The sequence below is a fragment of the Chrysochloris asiatica genome, unplaced genomic scaffold, assembly GCF_000296735.1.
Source record: "Chrysochloris asiatica unplaced genomic scaffold, ChrAsi1.0 scaffold00186, whole genome shotgun sequence".
Classification (NCBI taxonomy): Eukaryota; Metazoa; Chordata; class Mammalia; order Afrosoricida; family Chrysochloridae; genus Chrysochloris; species Chrysochloris asiatica.
The window spans coordinates 4874739-4894382 of record NW_006408704.1 but is presented as its reverse complement, the minus strand read 5'-3'; the positions used below and the strand labels follow the sequence as shown (position 1 = coordinate 4894382).

Sequence of the window (19644 nt, the reverse complement as noted above, 5' to 3'; positions counted from 1 at the left end):
CTGATTGTGTTGTTTAGTCTTCTGTGTCTTTGTCAAGTTTCTTTTTGGTTTTTCTATCCATTTTTGAAAGCAGTATATTAAAGTCACACTTGGGCCATTTTTGAATTTGTTTTCCTTTTTGTGGTCTTAATGGTGGACCCAAGTACAAATTAGCAGTGTTGGCTAAATCGCTACTTGATGTTTTACATTCCCTGTAGACAAGGACTTGAACAGGGACTCAGCCATCTTAATGACTGCTGTTTTGAAGTCAAGGTCTTGCCGCCTGAGGGGCTGTCCCCCTGTCCGTACTCACTGCTTGTTTCTTTTCCAGACTAACATGCTCCTCCTTTGCTGGGTCAGGAGCCCTTTTGCTTTAAGACATTTGTTGATACAACACACTCTATGGTCTCAGTGGAACAAGAGAAAATCTCATGCCCACTGCTCCAGGAAGCCTCCTCTGGCAATGCTACCCCCAGCTGCCCACTCCACTCACATCCTGTTCCTGAACAACCCCTGCTGCCTTCCACCAAACGGACCACTCTGTACCCATCTGTGTCTCTTCGCTTCTTGAGGGTGGACACCTGGTTCATTCATCAACCTGCTTTAGAAGTCAGCACAGAGCCAGACACCCAGCAGGTTCAGTAAATAGCCAGTGAGTCAAATCAACAGAAAGCTCTTTATTCTCAGGTGTTGTTGTTGTTAAGTGCCATTGAGTCAGTTACAACTCATAGCAACCCTGTATAGGGTTTCTGAGGAGCAGCTGGTGAGTTTGAACTGCCCATCTTGTGGTTCAAACTGACCTTGTGGTCCAGTGCATTATCTTGCAGCACCACACCAGGACTCTCAGATAAAGAGACTTCAATGAGAACTCGGTCCACTCACACGGGAGATCCGTTACACATGCGTGGGGCTATTGGCTTGTTTAGTTCCATTCCTTCTCATTTTGTTATTGAGGTCTGATTATATCAGTTAGGTGTAGGGCTTGGTGAGACAAGTCCAGAGCCTCTAGAGGTGAATGAGCTCCTTACCCGTGAGTAGATTCCACTCCGCAGGGTGAAGCCCACATACCACCAACACCTAGCTGGATGATGAGGTTGAATGAATGAAGCACTAAATCACAGGAGGGAGGGAAGCTACTGAGAGTCTTTGTGCCCGTCACTGTTCCTGTTACAGTGTAGACACCGGGTCGTCAAATTCTGACCAGTACCGTGAGAAATGAGAGCTCCTACCCACATTTTATAGTGTAAGAACCTGAGGCTCAAAGGGCTAGGTCAATTCACTGTGTTCTCATGCCATTTTATAGAAGAGAATATTGAGACCGTGAAAGGCAACAGCTTGTCTAAATTTGCTCACATAGGTGGGATGTGCTAGAGGCTGGATTTGTGTTTGAAGTCAGGCCGGTGGTCATACCTGGGCACTATATTGCTGCACTGTGTATCGGCCTATAAAAGGAGGCTTCACTGTACCATTTTACAGTCCCGTCAGCAAGGCTGGCCATCTGTGTCTCCATACCCTCTCCAGGATTTGCTGTTTTAGGTTGTTTTGACCTTTGCTATTAATGCTGTGGTGAGATGATATCTCATTGTTGTTTTGATTTGCATCTCTCTAATGGACTGTGGGATAAAGCACTAGACCGTAAGGTTGGTTTGAACTACAAGATCGGAGGTCGCTATGAGTCAGAACCAGCTTGATGGGACTTTTCAACAACAAGGACAATGGACTTCTGGAGTCCTCGTTAGTGCGCCAGACTGAAAAATGAGTTTGAACTGCAAGGTCAGAGTTCAAGTTCACTAGTTGCTCCTTGGAAACCCTATATAGGGCCACTGTAAGTCAGAACAACAACACTGTAACAATAACAACAACAATGTGTGTCCTAGTGTGGTGCTGTAGAATAAGCACTGGACTGCTAACCAGAAGACTGGTGGTTCAAACCCACAAACTGCTCCTGGGAAACCCTAAAAGGGTTGTTATGAGTCAGAATCAAGTGGACAGCACTTAACAACAACAACAACAACAACAATGGTATCCTGGTGTGGCCCTGTAGGATAAGCATTGGACTGCTAACCCAAGTTGGTGATTCAAACCACCCAACTGCTCCCTGGAAACACTATACAGGGTCACTATGAGTCGGAACCAACTCGACAGCACATAACAACAATAGTGTCCTGGTGTAGCCCTGTAGGATAAGCACTGGACTGCTAACCACAGGTCAGTAGTTCAAACCAACTAGCTGCTCCTTGGAAACCCTATACAGGCTGGCTTTGAGTCAGAATGAATTTGATGGTACTAACAACAACAGTGGACTGCTAACCTCAAGGTCAGCTATTCAAACTCACTAGCCATTCCTTGAAGCCCTATACAAAGTTTCTGTGAATCAAAACTAACTCAATGGTACTGAATAACAGCAATGGCTAATGATCGCGAGCATGTCTTCATATGTTTGTTGGCTGCCTGAATGTCTTCTTTGATGGAGTGTCTGTTTTTTAATTGATTGTCTTTGTCTTGTTGAAGTATTGAAGTTCTCTATATATTTTAGAGATTAGTTCCTTGTTTGAAATGTCATTGCCCAAAATTTTCCCCAGTCTGTGGGTTCTCTTTTACTGTTTTGGTGAAATCTTTTTTGATGCACATAAGTATATAATTTTTAGGAGGTCCCAGTCATCTAATGTGTCTTGTGCTGTTTGTGTGTTGTTGGTTGTTTGGTAGTATGTCTGTGCCATGTATCAGAGTCTCTAAATTTGTCTCTATTTCTTCACTGGTCTTTATAGTTCTAGGTTTCACATTTAGATCTTTAATCCACATTAAGTTTGTTTTTGTATATGATGTGAGATATGAGTTTTGTTTCATTCTTCTGCAAATGGATTTCCAGTTTGTTATGAGACTGTCCTTCCCCACTAACTGTTTTTGGTCTTTTGTCAATGACCAACCGACCACAGTTGAATGCTCGGTTCTTCTCTTGTGACCTATTAGGACTGGTGAGTGGCATCTTGCTGTCAGTATCAGAAAAGTCTCGGGAGGTTTCCTTCTGTAAACTGGCTCTAATACCTCAGCCATCATGGGTGGATGCCCAAACTCCCTCCTTGCCTGGCTCCTGTACCTCACACAGGCTGGTAATGCTCTCTGTCTCCTGGAATCCTGGCTGCTCCAGCTCTTCAGGGTGGCTGATTTAATTTCCTTTGTGTTCTCATGTTTGTCTTCTCTTTAGGTCCTATTCACCCAGAGTTCCCTCAACCAGTTGCTAGGAATGATCATCTCTGCACACCGTCCTTATGCTGACCCTGTATGACCAGCCACCCTACCCATAGTGAGAAGAAGACCTCTTCCTTAGGGTTTAAAGAAATGTAGTGCTGTAGGATAAGCATTCAACCTCAAGGTTAGTTTGAACTGCAAGCTTGGTGGTTCAAACTCACCAGTTGCTTTTCAGAAATCCCATTCAAGGTTGCTAACAACACTTAAAAACAACCCTCAATTCCATATGAAACTGGTCTGACCCCAGCTACTCTATCTGAATCCCAGATAACTGTCCCCTGCCAACCAGGGCTGGTCACTTGCTGGGTTAAAGAAGCATTGCTTTGTTGACCCAATGACAGCAAGTCCAAGGCAATTACAATTGTTTCCAATTATTGAACAACTTCTTTGTGTCTGGTGCTTTGCATTGTGATTTTATGACAGAGACACAGGAAGGCCTTAGAGACCTTTGTTGTACGATGGTGATGGAGCCTACCCCATGTTTGGCTGCCCTGTCAGGCTCATTCTAAACTGTGTCAGCAAAGGTTAAAACTGTAGTTTATCTAGAATAACTGACCAGACCTTTCTGGAGACTTCCTAACTCTACTCTTGGTCATTCCTCATTGGCTCCAGGTGTCAAAGGATGCTTGCTCTCAAGGGTCTGTTGTTAGTATTCTTAGGTCACCCTAAAAATCTTCATCAAGTTTGAGTAGAGGAGAAATCAATGTGGTCCCTCTGGTGCAGATACTTTATTTAACTGAGGAGAAAAACTTGGGAAAATGATTTGCCCAATATCACAGAGGCAATGGTGGTCATACAGGTATTGAGGTTATATGCTTGACTCTTTATAGTGAACATCTCAAAAAGCAGTCACTTAAACGAGATGGTTTATTTCTCTTTAACTTAATAGTCTAGGCACAAGGTGCTTGGCTTCTGGGACCCAGGTGTCTGTTCTGTTGCTCTGCCTTCCCTAGTGTATTACCCTCATTTATATGATCTAAGATGGTTTATTCCATTCCACTTATAAGATGGGAAGGGCAAGGAGGGAAATAGAAAAGATACTTCTTCCCTTTAAGGAAATGACCTAAGTTTTGTATGTATCTCCTTTGTTTATATCCTATTGGCCATGTCACATGGCTATACCTAGCTGAAAGGAAGGCTGGTAGATGTTGTACTTATTCTAGGTAGCTCTAAGTCCAGCTGAAAATTAAGAGTTTCATTACTGCAGAAAAGGGGAAAGCAGATATTGAGGAGAGCTCATGGTCTGTGCCACTCTGGCAGAATGCCACTGGATCCCAATCCTGTGCCCAGCTCTGGCTGTGCCCTCTTTTGGCTTTCATCCTATGCCTCAACATCTTCCCTGTCTTCCTCCTCACCCAGCCCAGGGATGATGCCATGAAACCTACACGCCAAGTAGTTTCATGGATGTGCTGACTTTCACAGCTAATGACAACTCATTGCCCAAAAATTATGTCCCCATGATAGCATCATAGCATTGCTAGAATACTATTACCTTCTTGAAGAAACACCTCTATTTTCATATCAAATAATGACTCTACATGTTTAGAATTGGGTCACCTAAAACAAATAGAAAGTGGGTTTTTTTTGGGGGGGGCGCGGGGGGGTTTGCCACTATGCTTTCTGCTAGAATGCCCATGAACACTACCTCCGAAGCAGGTAAAAACTGTAAAGAGGCAAAATATGTCCATGGAGACCTTGTGTCTTTAAATTTACATTTTCCTAGAATCTTGTTCCCAACAATGATATCATAGTGAAAATGATTAGCATTCTTTCCTGAGAAGTCAGTTAGTGGTCTCTAAAAACAACAACAAAGCAAAACCCCTTGAGAATCAAATCAAACCAACAGAAAGATTCTCTAATTACTGTATGTTCAGTGCTTTGTTTTTAATCACATGGGATGGGCATGTGTACCCCAGACACAGAGGCAAGACTGGCTGGAATGGGAATTTGGGGACAGCCTGGGTAACAGTTTGTTTACTGGGCTGGGGCAGTGGGTGATGCTGAGTTGCTGCCAAAAGCCAAACAAGCTGAACTGTTGGGGTTGTGAACAACCAGAGAAGACAGGAGTTGAAAACAGGAAGGCAGTATCTGGGCAAGTTTGAGTTAGAGATCCAGGGCAGCTGGTGGGGAGGAGAAAACAAATCTCATACATACTAGCACTGTGCCCCAGGGCAAGTCTTTAATCCAGGGGAGTGGGCAGGTAGGTTTGGAGTTGGTTAGCTGCTCAGTAGTGACACAACTTATTCAAATGGTATGAAATGCAGTTATATGTACTATATAAAACCTTCTAGCATACAGCAGGTGCTCAATTAATGACAGCTTCTGAGAGGTTCTGATGCACACAGAAGATTCAATCCAAAGCAGTGTCAGGACCCTGGATAGCTCCATTGAGGCCAGCTTTTTGAAAAAGGGCTGTGGCTGACTCAGGACTGACTTGTCTCCTAAAAAACATAGTGATTGCTGAGCAGGACCTCAGAGATCATCCATTTGGCATTCTGTGCCACCCCCTCCCCTCCCCGGGTTTGGGGAGTGTTATGTGGGATCATTTTAGTGATACATGAACCCAGGTTAAAAATTAGTTGCTGTTAAGTCAATTTTGACTCATGGCGATGCCATGTGTGTCAAAGTAGAACTGTGCTTCAAAGAGTTTTCAACAGCTGATCTTTTGGAAGTACATCACTAGGCCTTTCTTTCGAGGCGTGAATTCAAACCTCCTTCTTTTCAGCTAACAGGCAAGCATATATTAATCATTCGTACCACTCCTAAATCCAGATTGTTGTCAAGTGCTGCCAAGTCCATTCCAACTCTAGCAACCCTGTATAGTAGAGTTTCTGAAGAGCAGCTGGTGGGTTTGAATCACCAACTTTGTTAGCAGTCCAGTGCTTTTTCTACAGCACCACACCAGGAGCCCAGGTTGTTGTTGTTGTTAAGTGCCGTCAAGTCGGTTCCGACCCATAGCGACCCTGTACAGGGTTTCCAAGGGTGTAAATCTTTACGGGAGTAGAAAGTCTCATCTTTCTCCCGCGGAGCAGCTGGTAGTTTCGAACCGCTGACCTTAAGGTTTGCAGCCCGATTCGTAACAAAGCCCAGGTTAAGTAACATCAAATCTCATGATGAGAAAATAATTTTGTTTTCAATTTTCTTAGGGAGGAGGGTTTGGTGGGCCCAGTTTATATTCGAATACCTCTTTACCTAGCCTTTGGTAAGAATCTGATCACATTTCATCTTTATCGTATATATTAAGATAATGCAGCATAGTGATTTTTAGAAAATACCAAATAAATATTACAAATTTGATACATCAGTATGGAGGGAAAAGTTAGGAAAATGACTTAAGAATGAAATATGGATCTTTGCCGATGGCAAAGCCTCAGTCAAGAGAGGGGATGGAACTTGCCCAAGTCACCCAGGTCTTCTGACCTTGCTGCCCTGAGTTCCTGTCCCATCCCCCCTGCTTTCTGAAATACCTTTTGAATAAAATACAGCTTTTCAATTAACTCTATTCTTCTGAAAAACATAGGAGGGGTGGCCCTTCTACATTGCTGTGGCTTTCCCAATGACCAGACAATCTCTCTGCTATGAAATAATGGTTGTGTCCTAGAAGTGGGGGAAACACCCACAATTCCAGTATTGGTATGCAAATGAGCAATTAGAGTCAATTAAAACAGGATACAGTATAATTACCAGCAATTGTGCTAACCTTTCTATTCAGAAGGACTTGACCTGCTGAATGGAAATTGAACAATAGAAGACAAGCTTTCTTAACCAGGGGGTGTGTTTTGGGCAGCAGCCTTCTTTCAATGAGCCTGAAGGTCTGACAGATGAGACCCCCTCCCACTCTGCCTACCAGAGTCTGGGCCTCACTGGAGCTGGAGGAGCAAGCAGCCAGTCTTGATGGCACCTTGTCAGACCCTTACTGCACCCATCACCAAGCCCTGCACAATCTAGCATAATGCTAAGGCCTGTCACCTCCTTTCGGTCTCTTCCAGGTGTGCCCTAGGGCCACAGATGTTTGCCAGGAACCACCGAGTCCCTGGACTTCCCTTCCCTCACCATATCTGGCCTGGTCTGTCTTTTAAATCAGATATCTTGGGATTTTTTAAATTTATAAACACACCTCTTAAAATTTGATTTGATTTTCTAAGTTGTGTTTGCTGTGTATCTGACTTTTGCTATGGACAAAGCATGCAGCGGCAGTTTGAAAACTCAGAAGTATAGAGCTTAGCCTGATTATTGGCCTATTCATCCAACAAATATTTATTGGACACTTCTTTGGAATTTCTGGGTGGTGCAAATAGGGAACACATTCAGCTGCCAAGTAAGAGGTTGGCAATTTGAGTCCACCCAAAGGCACTTCAAAGGAGCTCTGGTAGCATAGTGGTTACGAATCGGACTGCGAACCACAAGGCCAGCAGTTCGAAACTACCAGCTGTTCCATGGGAGAAAGATGAGGCATTTTGCTCCCGTAAAGACTTACATCCTCAGAAATCATGTACAGGGTCACTACGAGTCAGAACCGACTCCACGGCACATAACAACAACAACAACAAAGGCACTTCAAAAGAAAGGCTTGGTGAACTGCTTTCAAAAAAATCAGCGGTTCAAAACCCCTTGGAGCACACTCTGACACACATGGGGTCACCTGTGCATCAAGGTTGACCCGGTGGCAGCTGGCATTGTTTTTATGTACTATACACTGTTCTGGGCACTGTGGAGCGGTAGGAGAAATACAAGGCAAAATCCCCTTCACAGTGGATTTTTAGAAATCGTTTTAGAAATCCTGAGCTTAGAAGGCTGTAAAACAGTAGATGAATATAGCTGTTGGTGCTGGAACAATGTGGGAATGACCAAGCTGATGAATATGGGATGCTGACAGTTCATCCCCTCAACGTTGATTGGACAAACAACATGGCTTATAGGGTAAAAAGGTAGGTCCTGTGGCATGGCAGGTAGAGTTCAAACCGACACTCTGAACCTCAGCTTTCTGACCCATAATATGGAAGAAACAGTGATTCATTGGATAAGGAAGGAAGCAGGACCTCTGATTTTGAGAAGTCTTTAGCCGTGTGGGGATTCAGATGCACACAGATCTAACGCTGATATAATGGGATACCACAGGGAAGGGAGGTGGCCTTGGGCAGACTACCCATTGTGGGACTTTCCCTCAGGAGACCAAGGAGCTAAGGATGGACACTGAAGAGGGGGAGATGTAAGAAAAAGCAAGGAGGTCAGATCCTGGAATGACTCATAAGAGTCAAACCCTGCCATGATCAAGGTCACACAGCAAGTTGGGACCATGGCAGGGTTTGAATCTGGGTCCATCTGACTCCAAACCCATCAGATTTCTTTGTACCCTACCACCTTGACTGGGAGGCTGAGGAAGTTAGACTCAGAGCAGCAGTAATGAGGTATACCAGATTCATAATCTTGAAACTCACACTGCAGGTGGACAATATCTGGCTGTCACCCTGGCTGAGAAACAAGGCAGGAAAGGGCCCTGGTGATGGGGATGAAAGGGGACAATATGTGAGAATATACTTGGAGAGTATTGGCAGGACCTGGTCACTGATGGAATGAGGGGAAGTGAGGACAGAGATGAGCCTAACTCTAGCTTAGGCCCCTGGATGACACCACATCTTTGGTTCGTTCCTGATTTCCCTGACGGATTCAGCCCGGCACACTCTACTTGTCCTTGGAGACACAGCTCAAGTCACACTTCCACAGCCAGGAAAAGATGAAATTCGTCCTCAGAGACTCTTTATAGCCTCCTTTGCTGTTGCATCGCTTGTGTGGGCTTTCTGACTCCGGGAGTCTCATTCATGCACACATTCAGCAATTCTTTCCTCAAGGGCAAGGCGTGGTCTTACCATCCTGATTAGGAGACCAAGGACCTACAGGAGAGTCAGTGAATGTATACATGGAAGAGGGACTAAGTCAGGGTGGCAAATAGCTGGGTTTCATCCTAGAGAATAGGAGCTGCTGGAGCACTGTTGGAAGGGTTTTGAGTGCTATATGCAGGTTCATCTGAAAAGAGTACTGTGATTAACTAGTGATGCCTGGCATGAGTACAGGAGGGATAAATAGCAGTGTGCTTGTCATATACGTGCAGCCACTTGTTAACAAGATCTGCAGGCATCTTTTCATGTCCTACAGTCTACAACTGTTCTCAGAACAAATCAATCCAGTGTCTGGCCTGTCAAAGGGTAGAAACAGATTGTTGTTGTGAAATGCCGTTGATGTGGTTCTGAATTATAGTGCTCTTGTGTATAGGGTTTCTGAGGAACAGCTGGTGGGTTTGAACCACTGACCTTGTGGTTAACAATCTAGTGCTTATGCTCCAGCACCGTACCAAGACTCAAGAAACAGATTAGAAGTGGCTATAAGGAGAACTGAGACAAGCAAGTGACAGGTGCAGGCTGCCTGCAGTCTCCATATCTTCAACATTCACACCACCTTCCACTTCTGTGTATTATGTAACGATGCCCCTAAATCACCTTTTGTACTCTGACTTGAAGCTCTGGAACCTCAGCCTACAAATGAATTTTTCCGGTGCCTGCCAGCCAGTGGTTTCATTTTGGCAGCCTTACTCGTCTGCCCTGTGGTCTTTGTGGGATTCATTTGAATATTTTATTCCCCTGATGATTTTGTAAAAGGAGTGTAAACATGAAGATGTGTATACCAGTGAATGTCGTTCTCCTAAATGCAAAGCATCAATTTCAAAGTCTAACCAAGTCGAAGGCTGAAAATAATCTTCAGCCATTTAATAGATCCTGCCATGTTAGTCATTAATGATGGCTAGAGCATGATGCTGATGCACTTGGCCAGGGCATAAATGACCCCTTAATAATACTCTGGTGACCCATCTACTCAATGCAGACCAGGCACAGCATAGCAAGCAAGTTCCTTCATGATGGTCCTCCTGAAGGACACATTTCTATGATTTTCACTCTTTCTTCAAGATTTTTTTCTCAAATTTTGTAAACTCTGGTGGTTAAGAGCGCTAAGCCCCAGAACTGTCATTAATCTGGAACAGGGTAGGCCCTGGATATCGTGGCAATTAAACTTCTGCCAGGCAATCAAGAGAAAAGTAGACATCATTAAATGAAAGAAATAGATTTTTAGCCTCAATCCAACTTTTAATAGACTTAAGCCTGGGAAAAGAATCAAGCATTTCTGTGAAATTCTGAAGATTGCTCATGGATTATACCTACAAAGCTAAGTGAAATTGGAGATTTTATAGCACTTTTAGCTCATTGCGTAGGAGCCATCAACCCCTATTGATCGCTGACCTCTTTCATTACTAACCTATCTGATTTGTGCTTGGCTTTTCTGGATTATATTGTATATGCCAGTAAATTGTGCTGATTCCATGAAGTGTAATTGTTGTTGTCGTTAGGTGTTGTCAAGTCTGTTCCAATTCATAGCAGCCGCATGCATAACAGAACAATACGCTGTCCAGTCCTGCGTCATCCTCACAGTTGTTGGTAATCTTGAGTCCATTGCTACTGTTACTGTCAGTCTGTCTTGTTTGGGGTCTGCCTCTTTTTCGCTGACCCAGCACTTTACCAATCATGATGTCCTTCTCCAGGGTCTGGTCACTCCTGATAACATGTCTGAAGTGTGAGAGACACAGTCCCATTATGCAGGCTTCTAAGGAACATTTTTGTGCTGTACTTCTTCCAACACAGATGTGTTGTTATTTTGGTAGTCCGTGGTATTTTTAATATTCTTCTCCAACGCCATAAGTCAGATTCACCAATCTTTCTACAGTCTTCCTTAATCATTGTCCAACTTTCTCATATCTATGAGGTGATTGAAAATACCATTACTTGTATCAGGTGCACCATAGTCTTCAAATGGATATATTTGCTTTTAAACTCTTTGAAGGGGTCTTGTGAAGCAGATTTGTCTAATATCATACATCGTTTGATTTCTTGACTGCTGCTCCCAGGATTGTTGATTGTGGATCCAAGCAAAATGAAGTCTTCGACAACTTCAGTCTTTTCTCTATTTAGCATGATGTTATTCATTGGTCCAGCTATGAAGATTTTTGTTTTCTTTACATTGAGTTGTAATCCATGCTGAAGAATGTAGTCTTTGATCTTCATCAGTAAGTATTCTAAGTCCACTTCATTTCTAGCAATCAAGGTTGCGTCATCTACATATCACAGGTTGTTAATGAGTCTTCCCCCAAGTCTGATGCTAATTTCTTCTTCATGTAATTCAGTTTATTGGATTTGGGAAACCCTATACAGGGTCACTCTGAGTCAGAATCAACTTGACAGCACTTAACAACAATACAGATTGAATACATATGGTAAAAGGAAACAACTCTGGTGCACACCTTTCTTGATTTTAAACCATTCAGTATCCCCTCATTCTATTCTAACGACTGCCTCTTGGTCTATGTACAGGTTCCTCATGAGCATAATTAAGTGTCTGGAATACTCATTCTTCACAGTGTTATCCATCATTTGTCCACACAGTCGAAAGCCTTTGGATAGTCAAAAAAGTAGAAGTAAACATCTTTCTGGTAGTCTCTGCTTTCAGCCAAGATCCATCTAACATCAGCAGTGATATCCCTAGTTCCACCTCCTGAATCTGGCTTAGATTTCTAGCAGTTCCCTGTCTATGTACTGTTGCAACCACTTTTGAATTATCTTCAGCAAAATTTTACTTGCATGTGATATTAATGATATTGTTCGATGATTTACCCATTCTATTGGGTCATCTCTCTTTGGAACGGACAGAAATTTGGATCTCTTCCAATTAGTTGGCCAGGTTACTGTCTTCAAAATTTCTTAGTATAGATGAGTGAGTGCCTCCGATGCTGTATTAGTTTATTGAAAGATTTCCAACTGTATTCTGTCAATTCAAGAAGCCTTGTTTTGACAGCGCCTTCAGAGCTGTTAGGACTTCTTGCATTACCATCAGTTCTTGATTATATTCTTCCTCCTAAAATGGTTGAACATTGACCATTTCTTTTTGGTGTAGTAACTCTGTATTCCTTTTGATGCTTTCTGCATCATTCAGTATTTTGCCCAAAGAAATATTCAATATTGCAACCTGGGGCTTGAATTTTTTCATCAGTTCTTTTAGCTTGAGAAATGCTGAGCTCGTCCTTCCCATCCGGTTTTCTAACTCCAAGTCTGCACATTTCATTATAATACTTGATTTTGTCTTCTCAAGCTGCCCTTTGAAATTTTCTGTTTAGTTCTTTTATGTCCTCATTTCTTCCATTTGCTTTAACTTCTCACAAATTTCACAGTCTCTTCTGACATCCTTTTTTTTTTTTTTTAGTTTTTATCGTGAATTGAGTGATAGTTTACATGGGAGAACATCGGTTTTGCAGTTATCATTTTGTTGCAATGATTACAATCTCCTCCAAGCATAATCATTCAACAGTATTTGCTTCTATTCCCTCTGTGTTTTTTGTTTTTTGTGGGGTGGGGTGGGGGGATGTACACAAAAACACTCAGGAATATATTATCATTTAAACAACCAAAGGGCACATTCTGCAAGTCTGCCTCCTGGCTGCTAGCACACAGCCTTTTTCTTTCCATGAGTTTAGAGTCCTCAGCTGCTCTATGTCTCCATGTCCTCATCTCTGCTTACATATCTGGTCTGACATCCATTTTACAAGTTCAGGTTGGAGCTGAAGAAAATGAAAACAAGTTCAAGAGAATCAAAATATCAGCTTAAATATATCCCACCTGAGTTTATAAACTATCTCTAGAACAGATTTTTGCATGAGATACTAATGACCAGAAGAGTTGACATGGAGAACATCATACCAAAAGCAAGCAAAAGGTCATTAAAAAGACAAGAAAGAAAGAAAAAACCAAAATGAAGTATAACAGGAATGCTGACACTGTAGGGGTCAGGGTGACTCATTCCTGTTGTCTGAAGGCCCTGCTGGCTGGCATCCCCTAGTTTGGGGACAGGGTTTATATCCCTACGTGGTCACTTACAAAGTGACTTAATTAACTTATCTTAATTAACTCCGACATGGGGAAGATAGAGCTGAGTTTGTGCTGTTCTCCTAAAGTCCTAATGGCTGACCACATCACCTTGAAGTCAGGTGGGCCGAGTGGTGAATCCCACATTCATGATCCATTTGCTGGATGATTCTGGACAAGTTATTTGACCTCTCTCTGACTTAAGATTCTCCTATGTAAAAAGAAGGAATCAATACCTCATGTGTAGAAGTGCTGACTAAATGAGCTCACTGAATTACAATCTGTAAGGTGCTCATTATTACAGCATTACAGCATGTACAATGTTTTTCTTACAACATGAAAAGTTGTTAGAACATGTAAAGTAGGAATTGCGTTTATCTCCTTCTTCCTTCCAGCTCCATTTTCCGATCCTTTAAGGGCCAACACTGGGATCACCTCCTCTGGGAAGCCTTCTCTCACTTCCCCTGTAGTCAGCTGCTCCTTTCTCTGTGCCCTCCAGTCCTTATTCCCACACACAACACCCTCCACCTATTTGCATATCTGCCTTTTCTACCAACCAGGAAGCCTCTGGAAGCAGAAATCCCCATTCTGTGATTCATTTACTCGCTAAACACTTGGTATGTAGATGTGGTTTGGAGCTCTGTGGGGTGAGTGAATGTGTGAGTGGGTGGATGAGTGAGCAGATGAGTCAATGAATGAACAAGAGGAGTAAGTAGAGGACTGAGCTGCTGGTAAAAGACACCGTTGAAAAATATGAGGGGCTGGAAAGAATGGGAGGAATTAGGACAGTGGGTATAAGCACATCCTGAATCTCAGGAGCTGGAGTGTCTGAACCATCAGAAAACTTGTATATACAGATCTTCATCAGTGCACCTTTGGGGGTGGGGAGGGTTTGAGCTGTCACCACAGTCTCAAAAGTGTCTGTGGCCCCCAAATGGTGACAAATTGCTGATTCTGATCAGGTAGAACAGACAGGCCCTACAGAGAGGGGAGAGCAGAGTGGTAGGATTGACATGGAACTAAGTCAGAAATAGGGGGGTACACTGAGTCCTGCATGGGCCTCAAGCAGGAGTACGCAGCCTCAGGACAAGAACCTCTGAGGTCTGAGAGTGCAGTGCCACTTTCTTCTAACCTGCTCTAGTGCAGGGAAGCACAGGAAAGATTTTTGTTTATTTTACTAGTAGCGCAGTGGTTACTAATTGAACCTTAAGGTCAGCAGTTCGAAACTACCAGTTGCTCCGCAGGAGAAAGATGAGGTTTCTGCTCCAGTAAAAGATTTACAGCCTTGGAAACCCTATGCAAAGTCACTATGAGTGGGAAATGACTCCACGGCACATAAACACACAAACACACACATTCTTACAAAGGAGTCCTAGTGTGGCGCTGTGGGATAAGTCATTGGACTGCAAGGGCGGTTTGAACTGCAAGGTTGGTAGTTCAAATTCATCAGCCACTACTTGGAAACCTTTTGTTCTTGTTATTAAGTGCCGTCGAGTCGGTTCCGACCCATAGCGACATAGGGTTTCCGAGGAGCCACTGGTGAACTTGAACCGCCTATCTTGCAGTTCAAATGGCTTTGCAGTCTGGTGCATTAACCCACAGCACCACACCAGGACTCCCAGAAACCCTTTAAAGTGCCTCTAATGAGTTGGAACCAACTCAACCATACTTAACAATAGGATTCTTACAAAGACCCTGTGGACTGAAAGGACCCTCTCAGATCCATGTGTCTGAACATTTACCTCCAAGTAGACCAACATGAAATACTTTCATGCCTCAAATGGTTTTCCTTTCTTTTTCCTCCTCCCCTCCACTCCCCTTCTCGCTTCCCCACCCCCAAGTCTATCTCCACCATTTGATTTTCCTTAAGAGCAGTGTTTTTCAGAAGTGTGGGTCTTGGTCTACTGTTGAATTATGAGATAGGTATTAGACCATGCCTAGCTTTCACAGAAGATGAAATTCAGTGCAGTAGGAGACATGGGAGATTTACTCATTATTTTGTAAAATGACAGTTTCAGGTATCTGTGCACCAGGTTGTGATATAAAGTGTATTTCTTTCTATGGGTTGTGGTCACAGATGTTTACAAATCAGTGATCCCAAACTGGAGAGCCAGAATGGATAGGAAAGTGGTGGGTGCCAGGGGAGATAGGAAAGCAGGCTGTCAGGGAGGCGGGGCTTCTGCCCGGGAGGCGGGGCTTCCTCTGACTCCACTGTGGCCCCTCTTTGATCCCTTCTTTTCCCTCTGGCAGGTTGTCTATGTCACTGCAACGTTCCCTTACGTCATGCTTCTGATCCTCCTGATCCGAGGAGTAACATTGCCCGGAGCCTCTGAAGGCATTAAGTTCTACCTGTACCCTGACCTCTCCCGACTCTCCGACCCACAGGTAAGAGCTGCTTGCTGGGCACCAAGGCCACCTGCCACCCCTAGGAAGCCTCCTATGTGGCCATGCTGTCTGTAACAGAAGGTCAACAGTTTGACCTTCAGAAGCCCCTGGATCCCTTGTCAGAATAATAATTTTAAGCGCATTACATAAATCTCATAGGAAATCAAATATGTTGAAATACAGTTACGAAAATGTTAAAAAGAGTCATCTGTGACATGTTAATAATATGTCTCCTTCATTAATACGTTGGATGTACTAATATACCTATCACTAGGCCCAATAACTATCATGGCTTCAGAGCAGTAATGAGCATAATTGATATTTCAAGATACTGATGATATCCTATGACAATATCTGGCATTTCTTTGTATGACTTACAGTGCAAATTGTGCTGTGGTTTGTTGCCTGAATTTCAATTGGAGCTTAAAGACAATGAAAACATTTCTTTTCCACCAACCAAGATCACATTTCCTTTAAATTATGCCACTCAGTGAGACAAGCTGGATCTGTATTGATTATTGATTTTGTTGGTAGGGCTAACTCATGGAAAAAAATATACAATTATAGCAAACAAGATAAGCTGGGTGTTGCCTTTGATACGGCAGTGGCTCTTCTGAATAGTGAGTAGTCGTTGTGAGGAGCCCTGGGAGTGAGGTGGATTATGAGCTGGGCTGCTAACCCTACGGTCAGTTGTTGGAATCTACCTGTTGCTCCAAGGGAGCAAGAGGAGGCTTCTGCTCCCTTGAAGATTTACAGCCTCAGAAACGATATACAGGGTCGCTGTGAGTCAGAACCGATTCTGTGGCACACCAGTACCAGCAGCAGCTGTAAAGTGAGACTGTGCCTTGAAGTGTGTTAGAGGAGAGGATGGAACCAGGGTATGACAACTAGTTCACAGGCTCTCAATCATGCCTACCTGCTGGAACTTCCTGGAGGACATGTCAAAGCGCCAATGTCCAGACCACAACACAACTCACACCATTTGTGGGGTGAGACTACAGCATCAATGTTGGTTGAAGATCCCTGGGTAACTCCAGTGTATCAGTGTGTGTATATATATATATATATATATTATATATATCTTAATCAGAGATTTGTAAGTGGATGAGAGGCAGAGGGGCACACAGTTTCTTATGAAAACTAATACAGAGATTAACAAAATGTGGCTTCTGCATGCAATGGAATATTATTCAGCAGTACATAGCAGTGACGTTCTGATGGGTCCTATGAAATGGATGAACCTCAAAAAGACGATGTTAGTGAATTCAATCAGACGTAAAAAGATAAACATTGTATGAATCCCATGTGTATGAAAGATCTGAAAGAGGCAAATGCATGGAGGCCAAAGTTTATTCGTGGTTACCAGGGAATGTGGGGGGTGGGGTGGGGGAGGAAGGGGGCAGTTAATGCTTAGGAAACATTTGGTTTCTGTTTAGGGTGGAGAAAATGTTCTAGCACATTCTAGTAATAGTGTCTGTAGTTGCGCAGCCTGGTGAATGTAGCCAATATCACTGAATTGTACACTTGAGAAAGACTAGAGTCATTTTTATCCTGAGAAAGGCTCAGAGTTAGTTTTAGGAAAAAAAACAACAAAGAAACATTGTTCTAGAGTCAATTCTGACTCACCAAGTACCAATGTGGTATAGAATAGGTATTTTTGTTGTTGTTGTTACATGCATTTTACCACAATAAAAAACAAACAAACAAAACCACCAGGATGACAAATATTAGGTAGAGTATCAAGTTTTCACACAGAACTTCAGGCTTTTCAGAAATACCCTATCAGTGGTCTGGGTGGGAGTGTTTGAGGGGACATGCCCGTTCTGGTGAATTAAAGCAATCAGTGGGGTGACGGCACCTGCTCATTTTGTCTCTGCACGCTGGGCCGTGAAGGTTCTGCCTGTTTGACTTCGGGGCTCACGGTACCACAGGTACCTGGTAACAGCATCCTGAAATGCAGGCAGAACCCCTAGGAAGAAGGAAATTAGCTCCTGACGTCTGGCCTTGCCACCTTCAATGACAAAGGCTCAGTTGAAGAAGCAGGTTGGAAAACCTATTTCCACCATCACTGGTCTGTGAATTTTTCTAGGTCCACAGATTCTGCCTTGATCCAAGGTAGAGCTCCCAGTTTCTCCCCTGCTCATAGGTTTCCTTTTATCTGGTCTTCAAGGTAGTTGGCCAAGAGGTTCTGAGCCATCGATTGCACTGCTAACTGATCATCCAAATTTCTTGGAGCTTGTTAAAAGCACAGGTTCTAGGCCCCCACCTGGAGAATTCCGATTAACTTGAATTATAGATGGCAGCCAGGCATCTTGGCTCCTAAGAAGCTTCAGAGGCAAATCTGATGTTCAGAAAGGTTTGGGAAAATCTAGTCTTAGAAAAGAAAATCCAATGATCTTACAGTAGTACACATGATACATATAGATACAGACACGTGTACACACGCTTGGTGCATGTACATACCCTCCAAGCATAACAGTGCAACCAGGCAGTTCACCATTAAACTCTGCCCAAATCATCCCAGTTTCCCTCCATCTCCTTCCATGTAGGCCTTGGCTACCAGGCCAGTGCTTATCAGCCAGGCTTCTCTATGAACAAGCAGTAAGGAGTACATTCAACAGGGAATTGGGATGTGGGCTTTCTTCTGGTTCTGCCACTGAGCCCTGGTGACCTGAGACAATCTCTGTCTTGCACCTCTGGACCCCGTTGGAATTCAGTCAGGGGTTTTCAAAATGTGTTTTCCTACATCACGGCTTTAGCAAACTGGGCCGAATCTAGCCTCCATCCTGCTTTGGCAAATAAAGTTTGATTGGAATAGTCAGGCTTATTTGTTTACATAGTGTCTGACTCTGCGTTATCACTCCAAAGGGAAAGTTGAGTGTCTGAGACAAAACTGTATCATCTACTGTGTTGGGGTCCTGAGATGCCCGCCCCCATTCTCTAGGAACCACAGGACTCAGAAGCAGATAGACTTAGGACCATGGGGCCCAGAAATCAGGCAGAATCTGGAGAAATCAAGTGCAGGCTTTCTACCTCTTCTGGGGACAACGGGAGCTCCACAGGACATGCCCCTCCTCCAGCATCCAAATGAACAATGCTGGGTCTAGTGTCAGATGAGGGAAGCCTGCAGTGCCTGGTGTCCACCGGGGGCGCCCCACATGGCTGCTCTCTGCCTGCAGTGACTGGTGTTCACTGGGGGTGCCCCCCATGGCTGCTCTCTGCCTGCTGGTCCTTCACAGTCCTCCAAATTCTAGACTCTCAGGTGTCCACCATAAACCACACAGACAGTACAAACAAGGGAGCCAATTCTGACTCTTAGCAACCCAGTAGAGGGTTCACGAGACTAAATTTTTACAGGAGCAGAGAATCTCATCTTTCTCCCAAGGAGTGGCTGGTAGGTCTGAACTGCCAACCTTGAGATTTATATGCATATAGCGACCCTGTTTAGGGTTTCCAAGGAGCAGCTGGTGGGTTTGAACTGCCAACCTTGTGGTTCGCAGTCCAGTGCTGATTATACAGCCCCATACCAGGACTTCAACCTTGAGGTTCTTTTTGTTGTTGTTAAGTGCCATTGAGTCGGTTCTGACCCATAGCAACCTTGTAAAGGTTTTCCGATGAATGCCTGGTGAGTTTTGAATGGCCAACCAGGTGATTCAAACCTTGGGTGTTAAGTGCTCATCCTACAGCACCACACCAGGTCTCCTTGAGGTTGTTGTTGTTGTCAGGTGCCATTGAGTCGGAACCGACTCATAGCGACTCCATGCACAGCAGAATGAAACACTGTCCGATCTGGGTCAACCTCACTACCACTGCCACACTTGAGTCCATCATTGATGCCACCTGGCCGATCCATCCCATTGGGGGTCTTCCTCTTTTTCTCTGACCCTCCATCTTACCCAGCACGATATACTTCTCCAGCGACTGTTCCCTCCTGACAACATGCCCAAAGTATGAGAGATGAAGCTTAGCCATCCTGGCCTCCAAGGAGCACTCTGGCCGCACTTCTTCCAAAACAGATCTGTTGGTTCTTTTGGCAGTCCATGGCACTTTTAGTATTCTCCTCCAACACCAC

General features: G+C 43.9%; 1 protein-coding gene across 1 annotated transcript in view; it reads left to right on the top strand.

Moving 5' to 3' along the window:
• The window catches only part of SLC6A11 (solute carrier family 6 (neurotransmitter transporter), member 11), a 177805-nt gene that overhangs the window by 72289 nt on the left and 85872 nt on the right, over positions 1-19644 (top strand). Inside the window, exon 6 of the mRNA XM_006872183.1 lies at positions 15438-15572. Within this exon, the coding sequence (XP_006872245.1) occupies positions 15438-15572 (135 nt within the window). The remainder of the gene's footprint in view (positions 1-15437; positions 15573-19644) is intronic.